Source organism: Triticum dicoccoides, chromosome 7B (assembly GCF_002162155.2).
Source record: "Triticum dicoccoides isolate Atlit2015 ecotype Zavitan chromosome 7B, WEW_v2.0, whole genome shotgun sequence".
Lineage (NCBI taxonomy): Eukaryota > Viridiplantae > Streptophyta > Magnoliopsida > Poales > Poaceae > Triticum > Triticum dicoccoides.
In genome coordinates, this window is record NC_041393.1 from 584,725,446 (window position 1) to 584,748,837 (window position 23,392).

General features: G+C 43.2%; 1 protein-coding gene across 1 annotated transcript; it reads left to right on the forward strand.

The window, feature by feature from the left end:
- The first annotated feature begins 21,372 nt into the window (after window positions 1-21,372).
- LOC119336594 (protein IRON-RELATED TRANSCRIPTION FACTOR 2-like) lies at window positions 21,373-22,339 on the forward strand. Its single transcript, XM_037608643.1, has 3 exons — window positions 21,373-21,696; window positions 21,822-22,160; window positions 22,277-22,339. The coding sequence occupies exons 1-3, from the start codon at window positions 21,385-21,387 to the stop codon at window positions 22,337-22,339; spliced, it is 714 nt and encodes a 237-aa protein (XP_037464540.1). The 5' UTR covers window positions 21,373-21,384.
- The last annotated feature ends 1,053 nt before the right edge of the window (window positions 22,340-23,392 follow it).

Here is a 23,392-nt window from a genome sequence, read left to right on the forward strand (position 1 = left end):
TGGTAACGCCCTCATAAAGTACCATGAAGACTATTAAAGCTACTTAATGACAGACCGTTGCGTGCTGAGTGACTTTAGGTCTCCTGGCCGTCAAGTGGTTAGCTTCATGGTCGAGTGGCTATCTTCATCGTCGAGTGTCCTTGAGTTCGTCGAGTGAAGTCCCTCTTGGTTGAGTGAAGTCCCTCTTGGTCGACTGGAAGGTAGCTTCTTCTAAGGATGTCCTTGGGTAGGGTATCCTAGATAGGACCATGACCCTACCCTAGGTACATGACTTCATCACTGGCCAAACCGAAGACTGGCGCTCGGGTAAATGAGTTACATCAGGCACATATATATATTGTAACATTCCAACTAGTATGAAGTTATATGATTCTAACTATTTTAAAGTCTCGGATTAAGGTACTCGTCGGACGTATATTGACTGATTTGCAAGAAGTTGCCTCCCTCGTGTGGGAGGCCAGTGCAGAACAAGTTGATAGGATGTGCACCCTTGAAAAGAAAACAGATGAGTGCCTTAGGCGTACCCGTACAAATGGCAAGCTAACGGAGGACCTCATCAAAGAATTGAACGTAAGCATAAAATTATGAGATTAGTATATATAATTGGAAATTTATGTATACAAGGTTTTTTCTAAATTAGTTTACTATGAAAACACCCCAAACTAAAATGTATTTTTTTAAGAAAAAACTCGATGGAATATTTTTAGGAGTGGAAAACATACATCCTTCTGACCTCGGGGCACCTTCACACCCAATGGAGGCCTCTGTTGAGAATGTTGAGCATGCTTCTGACCAGGGGAAACAAAAGGATGTCACGGAGGTCGCTACTAAGCACCATTGTAAGCAGGGAATCAAAAATGATGACATGGAGCCCCCCATGAAGAACCTTGATGAAGATTCTCACACACGCATGTTAACTTAATAATGAAACAATCATTGTCATTTCAGAAATAACATGTGATCTTCCACGCATAGGATGAAGCATTTGAAAGAGCTACTATAAAAATCGAACAGGATCTCAGTGGTGTTCATAAGCTTTTTAAAAAGGTGGATGATATCCATGGTGCTCCTAGTTTGGATATGCAAATGCTTTCCAAAGCCACCACAAGCCTTGAAGCTTTCCAAGTGATGCACATTTTACCTATAATTGAGCAAGAATCTGCTAAAGGTTAACACACGGTTTACTTTGTATGACAAAATCCGTTCAACAGACGGAGTAAGCACCAGTCTATGAAAGCTACGGGATTACGAGAGCCTAAAGAACACGTGCCTTCACAGATTATGACAGCCATGATGAATCCTTTTCGAAAGCAACAAGAAGTAAGTGTGGTTGAATCGATGCCACCAAATCATGGGGACGAAAAGAAAAGGGTGGTATTGCAATTATTTAAGAATGACAAGTATGTTTCGTACGATACTGAGAATAAAAAAGGAAAAAACAAGACTCCATCAGAGTCTACAAATGATTCCGAGGACACGAACAATAAAAAGAGGTCGGCTCTAGCAACTTAAAAAAGATGCCAAAAGTTCCTGAACCCAGAGGGAGCAGGTAGACGTGGTTCGACAGGATTTCGTGGTGTCACTTATCAACACTAAAAATCATGAAAAACAAATGGTCTTAGTTGATGACATTGTCGTGCTATCAAAGCATTTGCAATGCCTCATCCAAAAAGATGAATCTGAAGATGGCGTATGGTTGGGTGACTAAGTAAGATATTGCACAAATTAGTTTATCAAGTTTCAATTTTGCACAATACAATTAACTTGATTATTGTTTTAGGTGGTTGATGCTGTGATCTAGCTCATGCGTCATCATGAACCAATTGACACAGGGGACGACCATGTGGTTTACATTGAGAGGGTGGCCGATGTCGCTAAGCTGGAAAGAGATGGTAGGATGGAGGAGTGCTACGAGGACGCTTTGGCAGACATTCCTGGAACACCACAAGGCACCAACTACCTGAAACATGATATGGCATTTTAACATGACATAGAACATTTTTTATTACTATATACATTGATCTAATTATCTATGCACTCCAGGTTTTCCTACCTACGAACAGTTTAAACGTCCACTAGTTCCTTGTGGTCGTAAACCCTAGAAGGAAGGAGATTCAGGTTCTTGATTCACTTTTCCACTGTATGGTACCCAGAGAAGTAAATAACGTGGTGAGAATTTCAACATATTTAATTATAACAAGGGATTTAACATCGTATGTAAGTATTAGTCATAGACAACTTCTCATCCCATTGGCTTGGAGGTACGTGGGATTGAAGCACATCATAGAGCAGCTATGCGAGTCAATGTGATAGAAGGCAATGCATGGGAAGACATTAACATGACGCAATGGCCAGTATGGCTTATTAAAGTGCCAAAAGCCGATGAGACGTCAGTCAACAATATTAGCTTTCATTTTTGTTTTGGATTGTTAATATCTGAAATGCTGATCTAACAAAATAAAATGTTGCAGTTCTTGTTGTTCATTGTACATGTTGAAGAACATCAAATTATTTATGGGAGAAAAACTGAGGATGCAATATGAACAAGTACGTAGAGTAACACCTAAAACTCTGTCATTTTCTGAAACTTATGGAACGATACTAACATATTCTCGCATGCAGGCCTACATTGACAAATTCATAAGAGAGTGATGACCCACAAGTGTAGGGGATCTATCGTAGTCCTTTCGATAAGTAAGTGTCGAGCCCAACGAGGAGCAGAAGGAAATGATAAGCGGTTTTCAGTAAGGTTTTCTCTGCAAGCACTGAAATAGTAGGTGATAGATAGTTTTGTGATAAGATAAATAGTAACGAGCAAAAAGTAAATAAAGTTCAGCAAGGTGGCCCAATCCTTTATGTAGCAAAGGATAAGCCTGGACAAATTCTAATAATGAGGAAGGAGCTCCTGAGGACACATTAGGAATTATCGTCAAGCTAGTTTTCATCATGTTCGTAAGATTCGCGTTCGGTACTTTGATAATTTGATATGTGGGTGGACCGGCACTTGGGTACTGCCCTAACTTGGACAAGCATCCCACTTATGATTAACCCCTATTGCAAGCATCCGAAACTACAAGAAGGAGTATTAAGGTAAACCTAACCACAGCATTGAACATATGGGTCCATATCAACCCCTAACGAAGCAACGCATAAACTAGGGTTTAAGCTTCTGTCACTCTAGCAACCCATCATCTACCTATTACTTCCCTATGCCTTCCTCTAGGCCCAAATAATGGTGAAGTGTTATGTAGTCGACGTTCACATAACACCACTAGAGGAAAGACAACATACATCTCATCAAAATATTGAACGAATACCAAATTGACATGACTACTAATAGCAAGACTTCACTCATGTCCTCAGGAACAAACGTAACTACTCACAAAGCATATTCATGTTCATAATCAGTGGAGTAATAATATGCATAAAGGATCTGAACATATGATCTTCCACCAAGTAAACCAATTAGCATCAACTACAAGGAGTAATCAACACTACTAGCAACCCACATGTACCAATTTGTGGTTTTGATACAAGATTGGATACAAGAGATGAACTAGGGTTTTGAGAGGAGATGGTGTTGGTGAAGATTTTGATGGAGATTGACCCCCTCCTGATGAGAGGATCGTTGGTGATGATTTCCCCCTCCCGGAGGGAAGTGTCCCCGGCAGAACAGCTCTACCAGAGCCCTAGATTGGTTCCGCCAAGGTTCCGCCTCGTGGCGGCGGAGTTTCGTCCCGTAAGCTTGCCCACGATTTTTCTAGGGCAAGAGTGATGATATAGCAGAAGATGGACGCCGGAGGCCCACCAAGGGGCCCAGGAGATAGGGGGCGCCCCCTACAGGGGGGCGTGCCCCCTGTATCCTGGACAGGGTGTAGGCCCCCTGGCCTATTTCTTTCGCTCATAAATTCTTAATAAATCCAAAAAGTTGTTTCGTGGAGTTTCAGGACTTTTGGAGTTGTGCAGAATAGGTTTCCAACGTTTGCTCCTTTTCCAGCCAGAATTCCAGCTGCCGGCATTCCCCCTCTTCATGGTAAACCTTGTAAAATAAGAGAGAATAGCCATAAGTATTGAGATATAATGTGTAATGACAGCCCATAATGCAATAAATATTGATATAAAAGCATGATGCAAAATGGAAGTATCAACTCCCCCAAGCTTAGACCTTGCTTGTCCTCAAGCAAAAGCCGAAATCGAAAAATATGTCCGCATGTTTAGAGATAGAGGTGTCGATAAAAATAAAATACGGACATGAGGGCATCATGATCATTCAAATAACAGCAACATATATAGATTTTGTCATATGATTTCCTATGCTCAAGTAATAAGCAATTCACAATGTCAAGTATGGTTCATAAACTTCATTTGGAACTAACAAACTATAATCTCAGTCATGGAAGCAATTGCAATTTATTGTAACATCAGAAAAAGTCAATAATAGAGCTTTTCAACAAGCTCACATACTCAACTATCTCGTAGTCTCCCATAATTGCTAACACTCACGCAATACTTGTGGTTATAGAGTTTCAGCCGGACACTAAGAAAGATAGGGGCTTATTGTGTTGCCTCCCAATGTATTCACCTTTAGGTGATGTCAACAATAATAGCCTATGCCAACTTACATCCAATTGGATATATGTAGCATGATCTTTCAAACACGAGGAGCTTGCCAAAGGATAAAATGAAAAAGGGGAAAGGTGAGGATCACCTTGACTCAAGCATAAAGTAAAAACATAAAGTAAAAGATAGGCCCTTCACAGAGGGAAGCAGAGGTTGTCATGCGCGTTTAGGGTTGATGCACGAAATCTTAATGCAAACGAACGTCACTTTATATTGCCCCTTGTATGTGGACCTTTATTATGCAATCCGTCGCTTTTATTACTTCCACAACAAGTTCGTACAAAGCTTATTTTCTCTGCACTAATAAGTTATACATATTTAGAGAGCAATTTTTATTGCTTGCACCGATGACAACTTACTTGAAGGATCTTACTCAATCCATAGGTAGGTATGGTGGACTCTCATGGCAAAACTGGGTTTGAGGATATTTGGAAGAACAAGTAGTATCTCTACCTGGTGCAAGGAATTTGGCTAGCAAGAGGGGGAAAGGCAAGCTCAACATGTTTGGAAGGTCAATGACAATATACTTTAACTGAGATGTCGGAAAACATAAACCATTACATTGTCTTCCTTGTCCAACATCAACTCTTTTAGCATGTCATACTTAATGAGTGCTTCACAATCATAAAAGATGTCCAAGATAATATATCTATATGTGAACCCCTCTTTCCTTATCACTTCCTATTAATTGCAACGATGACCAAGGCTACGTTCATCAACTCTCAACAATTTTTATGCCTCATACTTTGTATGTGTGAAGTTATCACTATCCATAAGATCAATATGAACTCTTTTGTTCTTTCTACTTTCTCAAGATCATAGCAACAAAGCAAAGCCCTTGACTCAATACTAATCTTTATTGTAGATAGAACACGGACTCGATTACATTAAGAGATCACAATGCAAAACTCAAAACTACTTGATAACAAAACTTCAATCTACTAGATCAAGATACTACTAAAAGGATCGAACGAAATAAAGTGGTAAAGATGGGAGTGTGATGGTGATATGATACCGGGGCACCTCCCCCAAGCTTGGCAGTTGCCAAGGGGAGTGCCCATACCCATGTGATTATTTCTCCTTCTTCACGGTTGGTGTTATGATCTTCTTGGCAATGATGCCCTTCAGGATACGGTTCTCCTCCTCGAGCTTATTGACTTGTTGTTTGAGGTCCATAATTTCTTTACGGAGTTTGCCCGTAACGGCCAAAGCTCCTTTTACCCAAGGATGCTGCATAGCTTCTGGAGAACACGTGAAACTTTTTTTCATATTTTCATAAGAAAGAAATCTAGAGTTGGAAGGGATGACCGAAGCAGGGACAGCCAGGCTAGGTAGTTCCCCCATAGTGAATTCTGCTTGGAGATGAGAGGTAACTTCTTGATCTTCCTCCATGGCATCTATCCTTTTCAAATCAGCCTCCATCTCATCCTCCGTTGATGGTCCAAAGTGATAGGCATCGCCATTTGCTCCAGGACCTGGCGTTGGGTGAGACACCCGGCTCTCCCCAACTGATTCCTGAGAAGACATCTTGCTTTATTCTGCAACAGGAACAGCTCGAAACAAAAACAGAAGATATTTGCATGATACGGTGGTGAAAACCTTCGGGGGTATATATAATGAATTTTTACCAACCAAAATACGTATCATACAAGAAAACGGAGTCTGGGAGGCACACGAGGTGCCCACGAGACAGGGGGAGCGCGCCCTACAGGGGGGGCGCGACCTCCTCTCTCGTGGGAGCCTCGTGTCCCCTTCGGACTACTTTTTTCTTCCTAAAATTCTTAAATAATCCAAAACTGATAAAAATTGCCATTAGAGTTGTTTTGGAGTCGGTTTACTTACCATACCACGTACCTATGCCTTTTCGGAGTCTGGAACATTCTGGAAAGTGTCTCTTAGGTATTCCTCGGGGGTTATGGTTTCAATAATATTAGTTTCAACATTGATAGGATTACCTGAAATATAATGTTTAATTCTTTGACCGTTAACCACCCTCGAATTTGTGCCTTCGAAGTTGTTGATTTTTATAGCACCAGAACGATAGACCTCCTCGATAACGTAGGGACCTTCCCATTTTGAGAGAAGTTTTCCTGCAAAAAATCTTAAACGAGAGTTGAATAATAACACATAATCTCCTACGTTAAACTCACACTTTTGTATCCTCTTATCATGCCAGCGTTTGACTTTTTCTTTGAAAAGCTTGGTATTCTCATATGCTTGGGTTCTCCATTCATCAAGTGAGCTAATATCAAACAACCTCTTCTCGCCGGCAAGTTTGAAGTCATAATTGAGCTCTTTAATAGCCCAATATGCTTTATGTTCAAGTTCAAGAGGTAAATGACATGCTTTTCCATAAACCATCTTATATGGAGACATACCCATAGGATTTTTGTATGCAGTTCTATAGGCCCATAATGCATCATCAAGTTTTTTGGACCAATTCTTTCTAGATCTATTCATAGTCTTTTGCAAAATTAATTTGAGCTCTCTATTGCTCAACTCTACTTGACCACTAGACGGCGGGTGATAAGGAGATGTGATTCTATGATTGACATCATACTTAGCAAGCATCTTACGGAAAGCACCATGAATAAAGTGTGAACCACCATCGGTCATAAGATATCTAGGGACTCCAAACCTCGGAAAAATAACTTCTTTAAGCATTTTAATATAAGTGTTATGATCAGCACTACTAGTTGGAATAGCTTCTACCCACTTAGTAACGTAATCAACAGCAACTAAAATATGTGTATAACCATTGGAGGCAGGAAAAGGTCCCATATAATCAAAGCCCCAAACGTCAAACGGTTCAATAACAAGAGAATAATTCATAGGCATTTCTTGACGTCTACTAATGTTACCTATTCTTTGATGTTCATAACAAGATAAGACAAACTTACGAGCATCTTTGAAGAGAGTAGGCCAATAAAAACCAGATTGTAGTACCTTATGTGCAGTTCTATCTCCAGCGTGGTGTCCTCCATAAGATTCAGAGTGACGCTTGCGTAGGATTTGTTCATGTTCATGCTCAGGCACACAATGTCTAATAATACCATCTACTCCTTCTTTATAAAGGTGTGGATCCTCCTAGAAGTAATGTCTTAAATCATAAAAGAACTTTTTCTTTTGCTGGTATGTGAAACTAGGCGGTATATATTTAGCAACAATGTAATTAGCATAATTAGCATACCAAGGAGCAGTACGAGAAGCATTGACAACCGCTAATTGTTCAACAGGAAAACTATCATTAATAGGCAGTGGGTCATCAAGAACATTCTCTAACCTAGACAAGTTGTCTGCAACGGGGTTCTCAGCTCCCTTTCTATCAATAATATGCAAGTCAAATTCTTGGAGCAAGAGAACCCATCTAATGAGTCTAGGCTTAGCATCTTTCTTTTCCATAAGATATTTAATAGCAGCATGATCATTGTGAATAGTAACTTTGGAATCAACAATATAAGGTCTAAACTTATCACATGCAAACACAACTGCTAAGAACTCTTTTTCAGTAGTAGCATAATTTCTCTGGGCAGTATCAAGAGTCTTACTAGCATACTGGATAACATTCAATTTCTTATCGACTCTTTTCCCTAAAACAGCACCTACAGCATAATCACTAGCATCACACATAATTTCAAAAGGTAAATTCCAATCAGGTGGCTGAACAATAGGTGTAGTGATCAAAGCTTTCTTAAGTGTTTCAAATGCTTCTACACAATCATCATCAAAGACAAAAGGAATATCTTTTTGCAGTAAATTAGTCAGAGGCCTAGAGATTTTAGAAAATTCCTTAATGAACCTCCTATAAAAGCCGGCATGACCAAGGAAACTTCTTATACCTTTTATGTCCTTGGGACATGGCATCTTTTCAATAGCATCAACTTTGGCTTTATCAACTTCAATACCTCTCTCGGAGATCTTGTGCCCCAAGACAATGCCTTCATTAACCATAAAGTGACACTTTTCCCAATTCAGGACGAGATTAGTGTCTTCGCATCTCTGCAAAACTTGCTCAAGGTTGCTCAAACAATCATCAAAAGAGGATCCACAGACGGAGAAGTCATCCATGAATACCTCACAAATCTTTTCACAAAAATCAGAAAATATAGCCATCATGCATCTTTGAAAGGTAGCAGGTGCATTACATAAACCAAAAGGCATACGTCTATAAGCAAAAGTACCAAAAGGGCAAGTAAAAGTAGTTTTAGATTGATCCTTCGCGGACACGGGTATTTGAGAGAAGCCAGAATAACCATCTAGAAAGCAAAAATGTGTGTGTTTTGATAGCCTTTCTAGCATTTGATCAATAAAAGGTAAAGGGTAATGATCTTTCTTAGTAGCTTTATTTAACTTACGGAAATCAATTACCATCCTATAGCCTGTAATAATTCTTTGCGGGATCAATTCATCTTTATCATTAGGAACGACGGTAATACCTCCCTTTTTAGGGACACAATGGACAGGGCTTACCCATTCACTATCAGCACCGGGATAAATAATACCTGCCTCAAGGAGTTTTAGGATCTCCTTTCTTACCACTTCCTTCATTTTGGGGTTTAATCGTCTTTGAGGATCTCTAACTGGTTTGGCATCTTTCTCCACTAGAATTTTTTGTTGACATAATGTGGGACTAATGCCCTTAAGATCGTCCAGAGTATATCCAATAGCAGCTCGGTGCTTCTTCAGAGTTTTCAATAATCTTTCTTCTTCTTTCTCGGAAAGGTTAGCACTAATAATAACAGGATATATTTCTTTTTCATCAAGATAAGCATACTTGAGATTATCAGGTAAGGGTTTGAGTTTGAACACAGGATCACCCTTCGGTGGAGGGGGGTCCCCAAGAATTTCAATGGGAAGGTTATGTTTTAGCATAGGTTCTTGTTTAAGGAACACTTCGTCTATTTCTTCCCTTTCCTTCATAAACATATCGTTTTCATGGTCTAACAAATATTGTTCTAACGGATCAGTTGGAGGAACAGCAATGGAAGCAAGACCAATAATTTCATCCTTACTAGGTAGTTCCCTTTCACGAGGTTGTCTACTAAACTTAGCGAAATTAAACTCATGAGACATACCATCTATGCCAATAGTGACAATATTCTTTTCACAATTAATCTTAGCACTAGCAGTATTTAAGAAGGGTATACCAAAAATAATGGGACAAAAATCATCTTGTGGGGAACCAAGAACAAGAAAATCAGCAGGGTATTTAATCTTCCCACACAAGACTTCAACATCTCTAACAATCCCAATAGGTTTAATGGTGTCTCTATTAACAAGCTTTATAGTAACATCAATGTCTTCTAATTAAATAGTTGCAATATCGTGCATAATTTCTTTATAAAGATCATAAGGTATCGCATTAGCACTAGCACCCATATCACATAAACCATGATAACAATGATCTCCTATTTTAACAGAAATAACAGGCGTGCCTACAACAGGCCTACGTGTCTTAGTATTAGGTCCAGCAATATTAGTAGTTTCACACAAGAAAGAGATAACATGCCCATCTAAGTCCTCATCCAAGAGATCTTTAATCACAGCAATACCAGGTTCAACATTAATTTTCTCAGGAGGTGTATAAGTCCTAGTATTACTCTTACGAACAACAGTCGAAGCTTTAACATGATCTTTTATCCTAACAGGAAAAGGTGGTTTTTCGACATAAGCAGTAGGAATAATAGGATCACTATATGTAATAGTCTTTTCTTCGACTGTAATAGGTGCAACTACTTTCACTTCAACAGGAGGATTATATTTAAACCACTTCTCTTTAGGGAGATCAATGTGAGTAGCAAAAGTTTCACAAAAAGTAGCAACTATCTCAGAGTCAAGTCCATACTTAGAGCTAAATCCACGGAAAGCATCGGTATCCATAAAAGATTTAACACAATCGAACTTAGGTGTCATACCTAACTCCTTACCATCGTCGGAACCCCAATCTTCAGAGTTGCGTTTAATTATTTCCAATAAGTCCCATTTGAAATCAATAGTCTTCAGCATATAGGAACTAGCACAGGAAGTATCGAGCAGGTTGTGGTTATCAAGAGAAAGCCGAGCATAAAAATTCTGAATAATCATTTCCCGAGAGAGCTCGTGATTGGGGCATGAATATAACATTGACTTAAGCCTCCCCCAAGCTTGAGAGATGCTTTCTCCTTCGCGAGGCCAGAAATTATATATGTAATTACGATCACGATGAAAAAAATGCATAGGATAGAACTTCTGGTGAAATTCCAACTTGAGTCGCTTATAATTCCAAAATCTCGTATCATCACATAGCCTATACCATGTCATTGCATCTCCCTTCAAAGATAAAGGGAAGACCTTCCTTTTGACAACATCATCGGGAATACCTGCAAGCTTAAATAATCCACAAACTTCATCCACAAAGATAAGGTGTAAGTCCGGATGCAATGTTCCGTCTCCTGCAAAAGGATTAGCTAGCAGTTTTTCTATCATACCCGAAGGAATCTAAAAGTGAATATTTTCATAAGGTTCAGTAGGTTGAGGAGAATCTCTTTGCTCTTCTGGTTGGGGTGAAGATACCCCAAACAAGCCCCTCAAAGGATTAGTTTCCATAGTGACAAGTAACAGAAAATTTCAGCACACTATATAAATGTTTCCTTACCAAGTTCCACTCACCAAAAGCGCTACACTACCCGGCAACGGCACCATAAAAGAGTCTTGATGACCCACAAGTGTAGGGGATCTATCGTAGTCCTTTCGATAAGTAAGAGTGTCGAACCCAACAAGGATCAGAAGGAAATGGTAAGCGGTTTTCAGTAAGGTTTTCTCTGCAAGCACTGAAATAGTAGGTGATAGATAGTTTTGTGATAAGATAAATAGTAACGAGCAAAAAGTAAATAAAGTGCATCAAGGTGGCCCAATCCTTTATGTAGCAAAGGATAAGCCTGGACAAATTCCAATAATGAGGAAGGAGCTCCCGAGGACACATTGGGAATTATCGTCAAGCTAGTTTTCATCACGTTCGTAAGATTCGCATTCGGTACTTTGATAATTTGATATGTGGGTGCACCGGCACTTGGGTACTGCCCTAACTTGGACAAGCATCCCACTTATGATTCACCCCTATTGGAAGCATCCGCAACTACAAAAAGGAGTATTAAGGTAAACCTAACCACATCATTAAACATATGGGTCCATATCAACCCCTAACGAAGCAACGCATAAACTAGGGTTTAAGCTTCTGTCACTCTAGCAACCCACCATCTACTTATTACTTCCCTACGCCTTCCTCTAGGCCCAAATAATGGTGAAGTGTCATGTAGTCGACGTTCACATAACACCACTAGAGGAAAGACAACATACATCTCATCAAAATATCGAACGAATACCAAATTCACATGACTACTAATAGCAAGACTTCACCCATGTCCTCAGGAACAAACAAAACTACTCACAAAGCATATTCATGTTCATAATCTGAGGAGTAATAATATGCATAAAGGATCTGAACATATGATCTTCCACCAAGTAAACCAATTAGCATCAACTACAAGGAGTAATCAACACTACTAGCAACCCACAGGTACCAATTTGTGGTTTTGATACAACAGATGAACTAGGGTTTTGAGAGGAGATGGTGCTAGTGACGATGTTGATGGAGATTGACCCCCTCCCGATTAGAGGATCGTTGGTGATGACGTTGGTGATGATGTTGGTGATGATTTCCCCCTCTCGGAGGGAAGTGTCCCCGGCAGAACAGCTCTGCCAGAGCCCTAGATTGGTTCCGCCAAGGTTCCGCCTCGTGGCGGCGGAGTTTCGTCCCGTAAGCTTGCCCACGATTTTTTCCAGGGCAAGAGTGATGCTATAGGAGAAGATGGACGCCGGAGGCCCACCAGGGGGCCCAGGAGATAGGGGGCCACGCCCTACAGGGCGGGGCGCCCCCTGTCTCCTGGATAGGGTGTGGGCCCCCTAGCCTATTTCTTTCGCTCATAAATTCTTAATAAATCCAAAAAGTTGTTTCATGGAGTTTCAGGACTTTTGGAGTTGTGCAGAATTCCAACGTTTGCTCCTTTTCCAGCTAGAATTCCAGCTGCCGGCATTCCCCCTCTTCATGGTAAACCTTGTAAAATAAGAGAGAATAGCCATAAGTATTGAGATATAATGTGTAATGACAGCCCATAATGCAATAAATATTGATATAAAAGCATGATGCAAAATGGACGTATCAGAGAGCTACCTGTTGTGCTTGTCGATTCCCTCTAAAATAAAACGAAATACAGGAAAAGGTTCAAGCAGCACCATGCTAGGCTATCGGATACAGCTGCGGTTGAAGACGATGAGGATCCAAGCAGTTAGTCTATCAGTGTGGTTCATTCTTACATGTGGAGTGTACACTTGGCTATAAAGCGATAGAGTAGGCTGTGGTTGGGTTTTAGTCCCGAAGAAGGTTTCCTAGCTGTGTTCTTAGTCCATTGCGGGTGAGTCAAGTTGTAAAACTTCAATAATATTGGTTACAATACATTGCTTGAAATAAATTTGGTCTCTACGGGAGCTCGTAGAAATCTATATTTGATTTTTACAACCATGTGACAATAACAGTGCCTAGGCAAGGTTCGGACCAATTATAGTGCATGGGCAACCCTAGAAGAATAATGGATTATGATATGTTTATTTTCATAGGAGAGAAAAAGGTACGAGCATGAGCATAGCCTCACAACAGAAGGAAACATACTGCATGAATCAACACGCAATCCCAACTATCCCAGAAAATGGCACAACCGATGTCTCGTAGGCAGGCCGCAAAGCCAATAAAAGAGAGCATAGGATAACAAGAGTAAAGCATGTACCATAGGGGGCCTTTGCAGGTGTTGCAATGACCATGGTGTGGCATGGTAGGGCATGCACTGAATTGAAGGGATCTCCGGGTTTGCACGCACCTTCAGCAGCACAGTGGGGTGGCCATGGTACATCCATCCTGCCTCAGGGAATCACATAGCATGTTGTGTCATAACCCTGCAAAAAAGAGGGAAAATTACTACTTGTACTCACATTCTCAACTGTGTTCAGCTAACAAACGCTGCACATAACTAAACACGGAAGATCTTCTATTGCAACATATTCAAGAGTTGAATGCACATTCCTTTCTATCTGCTTTCTGTGAGGACCATTACTCGGTCTTTAACAAGGCTAAAACATCATAATAAGAATTTACACTAATCTTAAAATGGTGGATATCCCATGTGAATCTAAAACAATTATAAAGCAAATGCCAAGTCTGTTGATCCCAGGGCAGCAATTGCATAATTGGCAGTGAGCATCATAAATATTGAGCAATATAAGCTATGAATTGTCTATAGAACATTTCAGAATTAATAGATTTTCATCTCTCCTGATCTCCAAATCCAATGACTGACCTGATGTCTACTACGCAACTTTATTCTTGTAGACACGTGTTGGGCCTCCAAGCACAGAGTTTTGTAGGACAGTAGCAATTTTCCCTCAAGTAGATGACCTAAGGTTTATCAATCCATGGGAGGTGTAGGATGAAGATGGTCTCTCCCAAACAACCCTCCAACCAAATAATAAAAAGTCTCTTGTGTCTCGAACACACCCAAATACAATGGTAAGTTGTATAGGTGCACTAGTTCAGCGAAGAGATGGTAAAACAAGTGTAGTATGGATAGTAGATGTTGGTTTTTGTAATCTGAAATTATAAAAACAGCAAGGTAACCAATAGTAAACGGGCGCAAAAACGGTATTGCAATGCTTAGAAACAAGGCCTAGGGTTCGTACTTTCGCTAGTGTGATCTCCCAACAATGTTGTGTGATCTTCCAACAATATTGACATAGTTGAATCATATGCAAATCCCTCAAGTGTGGTGTAGAGATCACTCCAAAATTACTTGTTGTATAGAAATTGTTGTCGGACATGAAACCACCACAAAGCTATTCTCTAGAATAACACCTTAAGATGCAAATCAACCAAAGCCCTAATGTCACCTAGATATTCCAATGTCATCGCAAATATCAGTGGGTTTGGTTATACGATAAGCATCACACAATTTTAGATTCATCTATTTGATTCCCAAGGAGTGCCCCAAAATATCTATTGGACAGTCAAGATGAGAACGCGTGCCAACCCCTATGCATATGCCCTAAAGTCACGGAACCCGCAAGTTAATCACAATAATATGCATCAAGTAACTCAATTAGATATCCCAATGTCACTACAGATATTCTCATGCAAAACACATATTAAGTGCTCTCAAATCCTTAAAGACTCAATCCGATAAGAAAACTTTGAAGGGAAAACTCAATTAATCAAGAAGATAGAGAGGGGGAAACTCCATATGATTCATCTATGTCAACATAGCTCGCGTTACATCAAGATCGTTCCATCTCAAGAAACGAGAGAGAGAGAGAGAAAGAGAGAGAGAGAGAGAGAAAGAGAGATACAACACATAGCTACTGGTACATACCCTCAGCCCCGAGGAAGGACTACCTCCTCCTCATCATGATGGCCGTCGGGATGATGAAGATGGCCACTGGTGATGATCCCTCCTCTGGCGGAGTGCCGGGGAAGGGCTCTATATTGAATCTTCTGGAACTAGCGGCGGCTAGAACAAAATTTTGTCGACTCCCCTAGGGTTTTTGAAATATTTAGGCATTTATAGAGCAAAGAGGCGGTGCGGGAGGCCACCGAGGTGGGCACAACCCACCTGGGCATGCCTGGGCCCCCAGGCGCAGCCTGGTGGGTTGTGCCCCCCCAGGGCACCCCCCCCCCCCCCAGGTGCTTCTCTGCCCCATTGGATGTCTTCTGGTCCAAAAAAATCTCCAAAAAGTTTCACTGCATTTGGACTCCATTTGATATTGATTTTCTGCGATGTAAAAACAAGCTAAAAACAGCAACTGGCACTAGGCACTATGTCAATAGGTTAGTCCCAAAAAATGATATAAATTTGCTATAAAATGATTGTAAAACATTCAAGAATGATAATATAACAGCATGGAACAATAAAAAATTATAGATAGGTTGGAGACGTATCATGACCTATCAGCCAAACTGAAAGAATAGAGTTTGAATGAAATATATAAGAATACATATGCAACAATCGAACATTCGTAGATCTTTCCTTGATGTGGATGAGGTCGGACGAATGGGACTGGCCGTCGAGGCTGGCCTGTTTCATCTGGTCACGTAATACCCCGCCAGCAGTGAGAACATGATTCATCTAGAGGCCCAACCACCTTGCCTTCGGACGAGATGCATGGCCAGATCAAGCTGCGGCCATGGCGAAGAGGTGAGTCTGAGGACGCGAACAACCACGTGGGGAGTGGGAAAGAGGTAGAGACTCACCTCGTGGCTATAGGCACCCGCATAGAGGAATGGGAGGTGGGATGATGCCGAATCTTCGCCGGCGGCTACGCAGGGAGGGCAGTCATCGTCCTCTCGTGTTCATCAGTGAAGAGGAGGTGCGAGAGCATGAGAGAATTAGGGTGGATGGAGGGAGGGGCTGAGACGCGCGGCAAGATCCTATCACGGGGATAAAACCCTACCGTTGGCGAGGGATCTTGCCACGGCCCCTCCCCGCCGGCGAGGATCTTGCCGGAACATCTTGTCGCGGCGAGGGAGTAAAACCCTAGCGAATAGGATAAAAATAAAACCGAAAATAGCCCTGCAATTCGTACCGAGAATACCCTCGAAATATTTAGGAAGAAAATTTTAATCAATTCGAAATATATTTTTTCTCCCGAAAATGCCCCTCGGGTGATATAATACATGTGACATCAGCGTATTGCAACGGATCTGGACCGTCGAATTCGCTCCGACGGACGGTCCATATCGACCGGATGCACTGTAAAATGACTCAAAATAAAGTCAGTGCTTCCCAAGTAGGTTGGCCACAAGACAAGTGTTAGGGGTGCAAAACATGGGAGCCGTGTCGAGCAAAAATAAAGTCAGCGCTTCCAAAGTCGGTGTTTAGGGGCACTAAGCAAAACATGGGAGCCGTGTCGAGCAAAAATAAAGGCAAACGAAAATCCATCAAGGCCATATGTGCTTTTGGTACAAGTGGCAAGTCGGGCTAAAAGTATATAGAACAACACTTTACCATACCCTCTCCCTTGCTTGGTATAGCGAGTTCTACAAGGAGATAGAGTGGGGTTAAAGGGGTTGGATTCACTTCTATTTGACTCTCTGTTCTTTTTTTTCTAAACTCTCCAACCTCTTTATTTACTCTGCGGTATAAGAGGTACCAATGCGCTTGGGGCCTCATCAAACCATGTGCTAGGGGGAGAGAATCTAGCGAATCTTGCTAACTCATGAGCAACCGAATTTGCTTCATGGAGGCAATGCTCGAATCGGACTTGACCTAGAACGCGTGGCATGTGCTAACAATCATCAATCACTGCTGCAGTCGGGCAAGCAAATAAAGCACCATCTTGCATTGCTTGTATCACATCACTATTATTTGAGTTAATCACCAATCTTGAGCATGCAAAGCTTTGCGCCGGAAAGCAGTCAGATCAGTTATCTTGCCCGACCCTCGCGTCGCCCGACCCGGGCGACTCGGGGGAAACCAGTCGCCGCCGGCTCGCCACCCCTCCTCGCCCCTACCCCGCGTCGCCGTCGCCGGAGGGCCGGCCGGCGAAGCCGCGCCGGGTCCTGGGATGGCGGCGGCGGGGTTGTTCCCCCCCTCCCTTGCGCACCTGCCCTCTGACCCGCCACGCCCCCAGATCTGTTCCTGGCGGCGCCGGCGGCCCACACCGGCGGCGGAGGCGGCCTCCCCCAGCGGTCCCCCGGCGACCTCGTCCCCGACCTGCTACTGTTGCGGGTGGCCTTGCCCCGGCTCTTGGCGCGTCGTGCAATTCCGCCCCGATTGGATCTGGGGCCTCCCCCAGCTGGTTGTGGTGTTCCCCGGCCGTCCCGCCGTGGCAGCCAGGCGCGCCCTCCTTGCTGCGCGCCCTCCCCACCCCGTCCCCCCTCCACTCTTGCCGGCTTCGAGTCAGCCCCTCTTCAAAGGTGGCCTGGAGGCTCACGTTGTACCCGGCGGCCGCTACTTCCTGTAGCACACCGGCCGGGAATGGGGCTGCATGCGAACCTTCTTCATCATCCACTCACCCCGCAGGGGCGGCTTCGACCCGGCGGCCAAGGACCTGCGTCCCCTTCCTGCGTCCATGGTCGGCGGCGTGGCTTTGGATCCGGTGCAGTCCAGGAGCTGCGCTATCTCCGGCTCCTATGGCTCGCTGACTCCTTGGCATCTCCGCACCCAACTCCCTGCGGTGCCCTTGGTTGGCCGTCCATCCCGGTGCATCCTTGGGTCCGACGCGCTCTGGGAGCTGCGTCCCCTTCCAGCTCTTTTGGCCCGTTGGTGCCCCTGCTACTCCGGTCCTAGTGGCCGGATCTGTGCTCCCTTCCAGATCCCGGCTTGTCTGGGGCTCCGGCCACCGTCGCATCCACATTGCATCCCATTCCGCTCAGCCACGCAACCTTGTCCTCCTCCAAAGCTTGCACGTCCGGCGATGACTGGTGTCTTCTTTGGCATTGGGCGTGTCTCTCCTTCCTGCAGTCGCAGTTCCGGCCTATGCTTGACTTCCTCTTCTCCGACTTGTGCTCCGACGGCTTGGGATTGCTCAGAATTTGGCCAGGGAGCAATCCCTGCATCTTGTGCTGGCAACGGCGACACTCGCGGGTGCCGTTCCCTTCTTGGAGGCGTTGTTATGGCCATTATCTGTGCCCCTCTTCGAGCATCAGGGGAAACCCTAGGTCCGGTATTCCGGACCGGACGATGACGGCGTCTTGGTGTCATTCTCCTTCGTGAAGGCGTTGTCTTGTTTGCTCGCGGCGTCCTCGGTGCTGTCTTTGGAGATGTCGGTCGTCTAGTTGTTGGTTGGATTGCTTCTTCGGTCGGAGAGTTTAGCTGTGTTTTTTATGTTGGGGTCGAATTTCTCATGTTTCTCTGTTCCGTGCACCATGTTCACGCCTCTTGCGTCCGTGTCATGTGTTGTACCATTTTATGTACTCATTCTAACTCCTTCTATCAATGAAATGATACGCAAGCTTTGCGTATTCGCGAAAAAAAAAAGCTTTGCGCCAGATTGAGTCCAAACTGGAGTGCAAGGGCTTCGGCCATTAAGGCATCCATGCATTCACCTGCTACATTATTTCTTGTCCCCAAAAAGTTTGCAAAACTATCCCGAAGTACAGCACCCACTATGCCTTGCAGAGAGTCCGGGTCAAAGCCCGCATCAACATTAAGCTTTACTGTCCCGGCAGGCGGACACACCCAAGGGTTTCTCTGAATTTTTGCTTTTGGCTTAGAGGCTGCAAAGCCCGCATCAACAATTTTTGCTTTTGACTCTGTGTCTTGATTAGCCAGGTTCATTATGCTACCATAAATTTTTACTTTTAACCAAACAAAAAATAGATAATTGTCGGCAAGGTGCAGCGCGAGGCGGTGTGGTGGCCGCCGGTGCGAGGCAGTGTGGTGGCAGGCGGGGGCACGGGGGCGAGATGGTGTGATGGTGGGCGGCGCGGCAGCGAGGCGGCAGGCAGCGCCGGCGCTTATGGGAAGTTGGGCAAAAAATGTTTCTACACGGTTCCGTAAAGTGACCATAATTTGATGGGAAAATGATCTTTCTCGTAAATGTGCGGAAAGAAAGGGCCTAGTTTATCGAATCTTCTAAAATTACAGACGATTTAGGCCTTGTACAATGGGAGGTGCTTAGGGGAGGTGCTTAGAAAAATAAATCAGGTTTTTTTAAGCATCGGTGCTTATTTATACAGGATAGACGCTTAACTAAACACCTCTCCTGTAGAAATAGGCACCGGTGCTTCAGAAAAACTCGATTTATTTTTTTAAGCATCTCTCTAAGCACCTTCCATTGCACAAGGCCTAAGGAAACTGTTGAAGAGATCTTTTACCTTAATTTTCTATAAATGATAGTACGGGAGCTGTCAGTGATGCACCCGTCCGAGCAGCGGCGCTCCCGTCCGGGAGGGACCAATCGCGGTCATTACAACCATCCGGGGCACGCGCCAGACACGTCCCGCCACGTTCAAGGCGCGCGCGTGGCGTAACCATGTCGACACTCGACACCGCGGCAGTACGGGACGCAGCGCCAGTACGCAGTGTGATTAAGATATGCGCAGCCGGAATCCTTCCTCGAGATCGTGTGGTAATGACTTTGATATGCGGTAATATAGTAATGCCGCAACAACTATACTAGTAGCATAGACAAATCTTAATGGACCAAACAAGTTGCAGCAGCAGCTAATCACAGGAGAGATCCGATAGTGCAGATTAAGTACACCTCTTACTCTCTTATAGTATATATGGACAATTAGGCTAGCAGTGTCGAATTTCACGAGCAACCTGTAATTAGAACAAGCATGAGTATATATGTACGGCCTAAAATCATTTTCTTGGTGTTTTATCTTTAGTGGCGACCATTACCCCAATTTGCCACTGGTAACTCGTTTGGGAATCTTGTGAGGCCTCCATCTCGACCTAAAGATGCAGGCATACGCGTCCGTGCCGTCCGTATCCGTTCACACAGCCAAAAATGCACTAATCTTTGTTGTTTTAATAATCATGCTTTTTCTAATTATGATTCCGTGGACAGACGCGGACATGCCGACGCTGTCCAGTTGCATCCCTCGACTTCCAAACCCACGTCGCTCTTTTCACTTGGCCATAAAGTCTCTACATCACTGAGCTGAAAGGTGTATAAGAGCATCTATAGTCGGATGTCTTAAACCCTTTCTCATACGCTTGCGACCTGATTAGAAGGGAAAAAGTGACCCAACCGAATCCCACATTATTCCTATATGTCTGGGCTGTCCACGAATCATCGTATTAAGGACAAATATTGAGAGGACATGAGGGCTCGCGGACGCGCCCAGACGAGCCAGGTCAGTCCCCCATGTAGGATGCGGGCCCACCGCGGACCATCTTTCTCTTTATTTATTCATTCTTTTTTTCTCTATCTTCATCTCCATCAATTACGTGCAAGTGCCGATCATATGAGGAAAAAAATGAGAAGTGTGGCTGCGTGAATGGACAAATAAGGGCTCAAAACGGACACTCCCGATCACTGACCGGGTGCGTCCACGGACGTTTAGGGACTCATATTTGCTAAGTCCGGCTGTAGACGCTCTAAGTTCGCGAAGGTGTCCCTAGACCCAAATCTCTCGCGTACATCAATTCTGTTCATGTATGGCCCTATCACACTTCAGTTATGACATGCCTTTAGTTTTGCAATGTTCAACGCAAATCTCAAAAGTTTGATATAATTAGTGACCAACAACCGAAATTGAATAGCGTAATTTTGCATGCATATATAGTTACATACACATATTTTGTTAGTTAAATTGTGGTCAAAATTAAGTTAGGCTTAATCCTTTTTTATCGTCTATAATTAAGTTAGGCTGCCTTATTACAAACTTAGAAGGAGAGAGTAAGATTTACGTTTCTTTATTACATGTGGACTTAGACATATTTAGCTAAATGAATTATGTGCGGTCGTATGTGACACTGACGCATGTGATGACATCAATCATTTGCATATAGATATAACTAGGATGTTACCACCTAATTGTCCCAAGCTAACTCCATCAAACATATCAATAGAGAACAATTAGGGACCTCTCTAACCCGTTCGGGAAGATTCACACAGAATAATGCCTCAATGCCATATATAGCCCGTAGGGAGCTTGCTAGCTAATACTAGGCGTGATTAGGTTCCCTCTCTATCCTCTCCACAAAAAGTTCAATTGATCTGCAGCAAGTAATGGAGCATCAACTATTCGACGACGCCGTCCCGAGCAGCATGATCTGGCCGTTAGAGGCAGACAACGGTTTCACCGACGAGCTGCCGTCTTTGCAGTTACCGGACGTGGACCTTGACTTCGACATCCACGAGTTCTCCGCACCGGCAACGGCACCGGCGAAAGCGGCCTCCTCGGGTGGCTCCGGATTGGTTGGTTCCGGTTCAGGATCGCATAAGAAGCTCAGCCACAACGCGTACGAGCGCGACCGGCGGACGCAGCTCAATCAGCTCTACTCGACTCTCCGTTCTCTCATCCCCAACGCAGATCACACAGTAAATCATTCCCTCACTCATTGATGCGAGCTAATTTGGAGGTGTGCTAGTAGCCCTCAACGATTAAGATGAAATATTTACATATTATGACCGATGTGTATCTCCCCATCTCGTGAGGCATGCAGAAGAAGCTGAGCATTCCGACGACGGTGTGTCAGGTCCTCGACTACATACCCAAGCTGCAGAAGCAGGTCGAGGATCTCAAGAAGAAGAAACAGGAGCTCAGTACAGCCAAATGCAGAGAAAGACTGCAGCGCGTCAAGGACAACACATGCCGTATTGTTTCTGCCACTCCTCTCGATGGCAACGAAATCATGGTCCAGGTTAGCCTGCTGAGCAACATGGGTGCAAGTCTTCCTCTATCCAAGTGCATAAACGTATTTGAGAACAAAGGGCTTCACCTCATCAGTTCATCGACTTTCTCCACCGAGGTCAATAGAACATTTTACAGCTTCCACTTTGAGGTACGTTTTTACATGCGCCCTTAATTTCCTGTTCGTGCTGTACTAACACGGTATTTTAGACATTGGCACGTTCATAAAGTTGTAAACTTAACCTTTATTTTTGTATACGAATATAGATGATGTTTGCTAAAAGACAACAAGAAAATGTGAAACATTTTTACAAAAATCTAGGATTTTAATAGGACATGAACATCAGCTCCATAGCACCGCGAACCCCCTTGCAATTTGCATGCATGCAGATCAGGAGGAGACAACCTGGTGTCATCGAGATTCTATTGAATCTTGAAACTCTAAAATGTTTTAATTATCAACTGCAAACCCAATTTACGACAAGTCTTGACTGTTGGCTCTTGTCTCGACGAGAGCTTAGATACAATATCCCATATATGTGTATGTTTCAACAACAAAAATCCACCATTTCGTCATCCAGTGGTTTATGGAGTTGGCATTGTGTTGGTACCACATTACCATGTGACAACTTGTTAAAAAAGGCTGGTGACTAGTGTGTCATTACTTGCTAATGAAAGATTCTAAAAATGTGTTAAAGCATAAGTTAGAACCTAAAGATTTATAAAGTAGCGGATGTATTGGTACCAAAGGTACCACGTGGTAACTTGTCAGAGAATAGGATGGCGACTAGGGTGTTATTACATGGTAACAAAAGAGTTGAAACTTTTTTTTTGTCGAAATATTACCAAGTGAGATCTAGTTTTGAAAGCTTCCGTCGATATGGAGATAACCATGAACGCATGTTGTCAATGGGGTCCACAATTTGAGCTATATAACAATTTTTATCTCTGAAAAGTATATTTAGCATGTTGTTGTCATCACTTCTAAATTTTCTCTATGTGTATACAGCAACTTTATTTTTCCTCCTTATGAGCACATAATAATTTACCCCTTTTGCAAGCAATCTTTTAAAACTTCACATGGCTGATGAATGTGTGGCACTTTCGATGTAATTCGACCATTCTCTCCAGAAGTGATATTGATTCATTTTTTCCTCGATATTTTATTTATACAGTCAGATAACGAGGTGCGAGGGCACAACGCAAACTAAGCTGCAATTTACACCCCTAAATCAAATTTTGCAATGGTCTCTAGTGTTGGTCTATAACTATACGCCCATTTGCGTTCATAACTATACGCCATTCGCAAGGTTCTTGATTGCATGTGCATTTTGGACACCCTCGAGCCTTAGGTTCCATTAGTCAATGCTCATTTATGTGCTC

What these genes read in the sequence shown, in the direction of transcription:
- LOC119336594 (XM_037608643.1), top strand. Translation starts at nt 21,385, where the DNA reads ATGGAGCATCAACTATTCGACGACGCCGTCCCGAGCAGCATGATCTGG. An exon ending in TCCCCAACGCAGATCACACA is followed by an intron (nt 21,697 to 21,821) that starts GTAAATCATTCC and finishes TGAGGCATGCAG; the next exon opens with AAGAAGCTGAGCATTCCGAC. An exon ending in TTTACAGCTTCCACTTTGAG is followed by an intron (nt 22,161 to 22,276) that starts GTACGTTTTTAC and finishes ATACGAATATAG; the next exon opens with ATGATGTTTGCTAAAAGACA.